Source organism: Cygnus atratus, chromosome 1, assembly GCF_013377495.2.
Source record: "Cygnus atratus isolate AKBS03 ecotype Queensland, Australia chromosome 1, CAtr_DNAZoo_HiC_assembly, whole genome shotgun sequence".
In the NCBI taxonomy this organism is placed as follows: domain Eukaryota; kingdom Metazoa; phylum Chordata; class Aves; order Anseriformes; family Anatidae; genus Cygnus; species Cygnus atratus.
The window spans coordinates 33,669,979-33,676,255 of NC_066362.1; the positions used below are offsets into that span (position 1 = coordinate 33,669,979).

At 39.9% G+C, this 6,277-nt stretch overlaps 1 protein-coding gene across 2 annotated transcripts; it reads left to right on the forward strand.

Annotated features, from left to right (window-relative positions):
- The first annotated feature begins 97 nt into the window (after positions 1 to 97).
- Positions 98 to 5,980, forward strand: ATP23 (ATP23 metallopeptidase and ATP synthase assembly factor homolog). 2 transcript variants are annotated; one of them, XM_035544121.2, is made up of 6 exons: positions 98 to 283; positions 678 to 723; positions 829 to 910; positions 1,204 to 1,341; positions 2,767 to 2,850; positions 5,418 to 5,980. In XM_035544121.2, the coding sequence occupies exons 1-6, from the start codon at positions 109 to 111 to the stop codon at positions 5,619 to 5,621; spliced, it is 729 nt and encodes a 242-aa protein (XP_035400014.1). In that variant the 5' UTR covers positions 98 to 108; the 3' UTR covers positions 5,622 to 5,980. The 2 variants fall into 2 exon arrangements, with proteins under 2 accessions (XP_035400014.1, XP_035400015.1); XM_035544122.2 differs by having other exon boundaries at positions 263 to 283; positions 625 to 723.
- Positions 5,981 to 6,277: the final 297 nt, after the last annotated feature.

The following is a 6,277-nucleotide window of genomic DNA, read 5'->3' on the forward strand; positions in this document are numbered from 1 at the left end:
GAGGGGGAGGAGGAAGAGGAGGGGAGTGCGGCGCATGCGCCTTTGCCCTGCCGCCGGGGACGGTGGCCGGGAAGGGGAAGGGGAAGGGGAAGGGGGGGGGGAGCGGCCATGGCGGCAGAGGGGGGCGCTCCGCCGCCGGGCGGGGGGGAGGAGGAGGAGGAGGATGACCTCGGGTACCGGCTGTTCCCGGACCGCAAGAAGAAGCCGCAGAGCTTCCTGGTGCGCAGCCTCTTCACCTTCCACAACCGCTGCCAGCTGATGCTGCGGATGAGCCTGGAGACGAGTAAGGGCCCTGAACCTACCGCTGGTTGGGGGTAGACCGGAGGGAGCGGCCTCAAGTTGCGCCACGGGGAGGTTCAGGTTGGGAATGAGGAGACATTTCTTGTCAGGAAGAGCAGTCAGGCGTTGGGACGGGCTGCCCAGGGAGGTGGTGGTGTCACCGTCCCTGGGGGTGTTCAAGGAAAATTTGGACGTGGTGCTTAGGGACATGGGTTAGTGGGTGACATTGGTGGTCGGGGGGTGGTTGGACCTTTTGTATCACGTTCAGGTTGAATACTAGCAAGCATGAGTTTGCATACATAGCGCTTCTTTCCTTTCCTGACTGTCACCATATTTTAATTATAGATGACTTTCAAAACCTTTCTCTAGAGAAATTGATTGCAGCACTGTTTTTCTAGATCCATATGCTCAACTGCTTCTTGCGGCTATGAAGCAATCTGGTTGGTATGTAAACTAATTCATCCTCTTTTGTGTAGTAACATCTGTATGACAGGGAGTTAGCAGGTTTTCTCAACTTTCTCCCAAACTTTGTTCATTTGAACCTTTCAGCACTGTCTTCAATGACCGGCACTTTTCTTGCGAAAACTGCGATGGCTGTGTCAGTGGAGGTTTTGATTCTGCCACATCTCAGGTAGGCACCGAACCAGATACTATCATCTTACAGAAGGCTACAGTTTTTTGAGTGTTCTGTTCCCAGATGGAAAAAAAAGAACTGGATTTATTCATGCTGATACCTGAGTTAGTCATGAAAATAAGATATGTGAAAGGTGTCCTATGGTATTGAACTGGCACTACTGGTACATTGAAGAATGGTGGGGCTGCTGATGTTAAAAAACATTGATCTAAAGAGTCTAATTGCTGTAGGTGTTCTGCATTGGGTCTCTAAGAAACTTGGTGAAAAGACTACCTGTATCTCTTCTACAGATTGTTCTGTGTCAGAACAATATTCGCCAGCAATCCCATATGAACCGGGTGGTTGCGCATGAATTGATACACGCTTTTGATCACTGCCGTGCACATGTTGACTGGTTTAAAAACGTCAAACACTTAGCCTGTTCAGAGGTAAGTTAAAATGCTCCTAACATTGTCATTGAATTCATTGCTGCTGGTTATTAGGGATGCTTCATGTTTAATTAGGTATCCTGTTATACAAACTTCATTTGATTAATTCTCTTAATACACTTTGTCCTTTCTGTCTGATCAACTTAAACAGTTTCAATCAGAGAACAAATATTTTGTTTTCACAAATATTAATATGTCAGTGTCATACTAAGTAGAATGTGGTCCCTGTGCGTGGAAGCATAACAAGAAGTGGTTATTACCAAATGAGAACAGTTGGAGATTAGAACACATTCACATCTTAATTGAATATTTATAGCGTTCCTTTTCTCTCCTGCAATCTGTTTGTTTGGTAGGTTTTTGTTTATACTTTTTTGTTAATAATAACCTCGTCTTCTCACATTTTTTTGATTGTGATGTTGCTAATAATACTTTTAGTTATGACTCCATGTCCATTTCAGAGGATGTGGGGATATGCACGTTGAAAGGCCTCAGAAATTTGATGCATTAGGAGGTGAAATTAAACAGTGAACACAGGCTAGTAAGGATTTCTGTTATGTACACAGCTCGTGTATTCATGTGCCTGTAGTTGATTTCTGATGTAATTCCTGTTGTTTGACCACAGAAAAGATTTGCATTATGATTGATATTGTGAAACTACATTTCTGTCACTGTGTGAATTAGATGGCTTGACTATACTTTTTAAAAATAAAATGATATAAAGGTGTTTTACGGAGTTGGTGTGTATTTTTTTGAGAACATATTTGATTCCAGGCTTAACATATGCCCTGGTTTCATCTATAAATAGGATTTAAGAGAATTGACATGACAAGTTTGATACAGAACAGATCAGATTTCATAAAAATGAATTTTATTCATATTTGCTCTGGAAAAGATTCACATCATCATGTATTGTCTTTGTATTTTTTATAGATAAAAAGTTGTCGCTTTTTTAATTCTTATGGTATCAGTAAAGCCATTCTCTATAATTGCTGGATTACTGCTCTTCTGGGTATCGCAGGTGGTACTGTTTGAAAAGTACCTGTGTTTCTTCCAGACTCTTGTATCAGTTTTTAATCTAGATGGTTTTAGGAGAATCTTAATTTCTATGTTTTTTTAATAGTCCGTATATATAAGTATTATCTTTTCTGCTCCTTCATTTAAACATTGAGAATATGTGAGCCTGTGGCCCTGTAGGCGCCTACTGGCCTACAGGTTGAACAGTAACACTTTGTGTTCATTGGGGTTGAGTGGGTGGTTAAAAAGGGTATTATGTATGTAGTAAGTACAAGTGGAATGGGAATATTCTTTATCAGCAGCCAACAGAAAGATACTGAGAAAAAAAGTTATCTTTATTTATTTTTTTAACTTTGTATTTCCACATGTTTCTCTGATCTTGTATTTCATTGTGTTTTTTTCCCTCAATAGATTCGAGCTGCTAATCTCAGTGGAGACTGTACGCTGATGAATGAAATAGCCAGGTTTAAATTTGGATTGAAAGCACACCATCAGGTAAAGACCGTAGATATTAATGTCTACTGATTTGTTATGAGCCTTCTTTACATATTTGATCTCTGCCTTTTACGCTTTCTGCGATATTTTCATTGCAGAAAGAAGTAGATGTCTGAGAATCCATAACACTGTTGTACAACTTTTATCTGCCCTGCATTTCTCCCACTTCATTTTGTTCTCATGTTACTAAGCCCCACTGAGCTCTTGTTTGCTTTACGTCTCAATTTCCTCAAGGCCCCTCACCTTTTCTTTCTTATGTTCTTGTTCAGATGTGTACTAGGTCCAGTTTGTACATTTTGTTACTTTGCTGTTGAGCATGTTTGTCTTTTTCCCCACTGCCTCTTTCTTGGCTCCTCTCACTCACTTTTTCTATAAGTATTTACCATTGCTGGATTCTTTCTTAAATCTCTCTACTAATGAGAAGAGAACAGAACTGCAGCTGCATGAAACATTGATTGCTGCTGAGTAATCTGCATCTTCCTCACATTGCTCTGACAGGAGTATGTTCTTAACAGGGGGGGCAGGGGCGGGGGGGTAGAAATGCGTAAGGAGCCTGATGTTGTCTGGTTTGGCCAGGAAACTGCAGTGAGGTTCCTGTTCTGTCCTGCAGTTGTAGCAGCTGACTGAATACTTCACTGAAAAGCAGAAGCCTCCTAATATTGAATTTTCTGCATTATTTTTGCCTATTCCTTCTCCTTACTCCCACCTTCATATTTCCTTTACACTGTTAGCTCCTTCTATTGTTTTACAGACTCAGGGTACAGGCCCCTCCTGTAACTTTAGTCTGTAATTTAATTTCATAATTTTCATAATCACTTATATCTACAAAGTGTGTCTGTAATAGCATTCCTTCTTGATGGTTTTTGATATTTATTATCATCAGTTTGTTACTCTTCATCTCTTCTGTGTTCCCCAGCAATTCCGTTTTTGCAGAGCAGTAGTGTGACAGGACCATTGCTTGTGAATAAGCCATGGACCTGCTACTCAATCAACCTTTGCTTAATTAACCTTTAATGGTTCATAGTGTTTTTTTATTATTTTTTCTAAAGACCTTTATTATTTTTGTTGAAGTGAAATGCCAGAGTACTTAGTCATGTCCTATAGCATTACCACTGACAATGGATGGTCAGTAAGAACCAAACGAAAACAGGGTTTGCGAGAAATGTAGCAAGAATACTCTAAGGCAGTAAAACTCTGAAGTGTTTGAAAACTGAATTACAAGCGGTCTAAATAACCATTTGTCACCCAACACTACAGAGGGCAGGCAGGTTGTTTTAGAGATCCTTGAAAGAATGACAACTGGCCATGGGGTTTTGGTTATAATTAGATATTATTTTTGCACTTTATTGTTGCATAATATGTTCGCAATCAGCATAGGTTGTTATCTACAATTTCTGCCACTTAGTGTAGCTTACAGTTACATAGAATTTCTAGAATTCTTAGTTACACGGACTTGTCAGTCTCCTGGACCCTCTGCAGATCGGGTCAAATTCTGATTAATAAGCAATGTACTAATGATAACCCAGACTCAGACTTTACCCAAAAGAACGTGAGCCACTCACTCAGTCCTCCAGGAAGATGACAGTGGAGGTACCAGAGGACTCACAGGTTTTGCTGTCCAGCAGCAGTGCTGATCTAGCTTCCACTTAGTGCTCACTGTTGCATGATCTTGTAGACAGTTTCCTGTTCTGTGTGTCCCGGTTCCCAATGCTCCATGTGCTTGTGCAGTTACCTCATGTGTGTAACCACATCCTGACGACCCAGCACCTGGGCCTTAATAATGCTAATGGCCTTAATAACCCTGTGAATGGGTGCCCCCATACCTTGGCAGCAGAGAGGTGGGGAGAAAGGGGGAAGAGTGATTTGTGGCCAGCACACTTGCATATTGTGCATGTGTGCCTTACCGTTGGTTATGCTAACCATATTACCAGGTGTCAAGAACAGAAGGTACCAGTCACACCACGTGTATCTTGGAGGAGTTGCTTCTTTCTATCTGTAGTGAAGACTACAGGTTGAGTCCCAAATAATTGTTTTTGTTTATTCTAGAGCAGCAGTCAGCTTGTAGCTGGAGGTGCTAACGTTGTTTTTATCTTTTAGTAGACAAACTGTGTAAGCAAATGTAGTCATAAAGAAAGGTATCAAAATAAAGACTATTAGAGGAGTCATTCCTTTATGTTTTACAGCATTTCAATCGGAAAAGTACTAACTGGGATTTATGTATGTTTCTTTTTGACATATTTTCTCTTGTGTGCAAGTCGAGTTGTACAAATATTTGGTACCCACAACAAATCTCAAGTTTTATTTTTTTTCCTGTTGAGAGGAATATCCTTTTCTTATCTGGAGGTTTATGTATGCAATGGAAAACTAAAACACATACTTAAAACAAATTTGAACAGAAATGTCTTTTAATGCTTATTGCAGACATTATTTTACTCTTCTGTGACACAAAATTATTGCACATGTAGTAGGAGTTGATACTTGACAAAATCTTTTTTAAAAGGGAAAAAAATGGGTTTATTCTATTTTTTTCAAATAACGACATTTTCTTTTTCTAATTCCCACTTTAGACTTGTGTACGAGACAGAGCAATTCGTTCCATTCTGGCTGTTCGAAAAGTTAGCAGAGAGACTGCGGAAAAAGCTGTGGATGAAGTGTTTGATGCCTGCTTCAATGATCTGGAACCATTTGGAAGAATCCCGCACAATAAAGCAGATGCAAAACGTGCTTATAAAGACTTTCTGAACAGAGATCGCTACAACGCTAATTTGTAGAGGAAAAAAATGTGAAAAACTATCTTAATAGCTGGTTGTTCTATAGTATCTGGAATTACAATCTACCCCCACAATGCTGGTGGAAAGGGGCAATTCTTTCAAATGCATCAGTTCATTTTGTAAACTTTTTCAAGGAGTCAATTTCCATCGAGGTAAATGAAGTAAATGAACTTGACTAAAAACTGTGTTTCTTCACCTGTTATTCCAACAAGCTCGTTTAGTACACCAAATGACTTAGCAGATAATGATCTGCACATTTCAATGCACATTTAATTCTGTTAGGTCTGACTAGGAATTGGTTTCTAAAAATTTTGTTGTTATTGAACAAATCTTTTCATAAAATCTTTAAATTTCCACCATCTTTGATACATAGTCATAAATTTGATTATCTTCATCAGCCCATTTGAAAAGCTCCTGGACCTTTATTTAACAATTGGGGCTAATTCCCAAATGTAGTGAACTGCCCCACTTGTCTCTGAAGTCAGTCTTTGAGCACCTCTGAATTCCACCTCATCTAATGTTAACTGTACAGGTACATAAAGCCTTTTTGCTTGTTAGAAACTTGACTGACAGTTCTCCTGCTTACAGGATCAAACCTACAGGCTGGATAAGCAATGTCAAAGAGTGTCCACCAGATTAAGTCTTGCACAAATAGT

Bases quoted from the DNA above. Each gene is read 5' to 3' on its own strand.
- ATP23 (XM_035544121.2), top strand. From the start codon at position 109: ATGGCGGCAGAGGGGGGCGCTCCGCCGCCGGGCGGGGGGGAGGAGGAG. The intron at 284-677 runs GTAAGGGCCCTG...CTGTTTTTCTAG, and splicing joins GCGGATGAGCCTGGAGACGA to ATCCATATGCTCAACTGCTT. The intron at 911-1,203 runs GTAGGCACCGAA...TCTCTTCTACAG, and splicing joins TTGATTCTGCCACATCTCAG to ATTGTTCTGTGTCAGAACAA.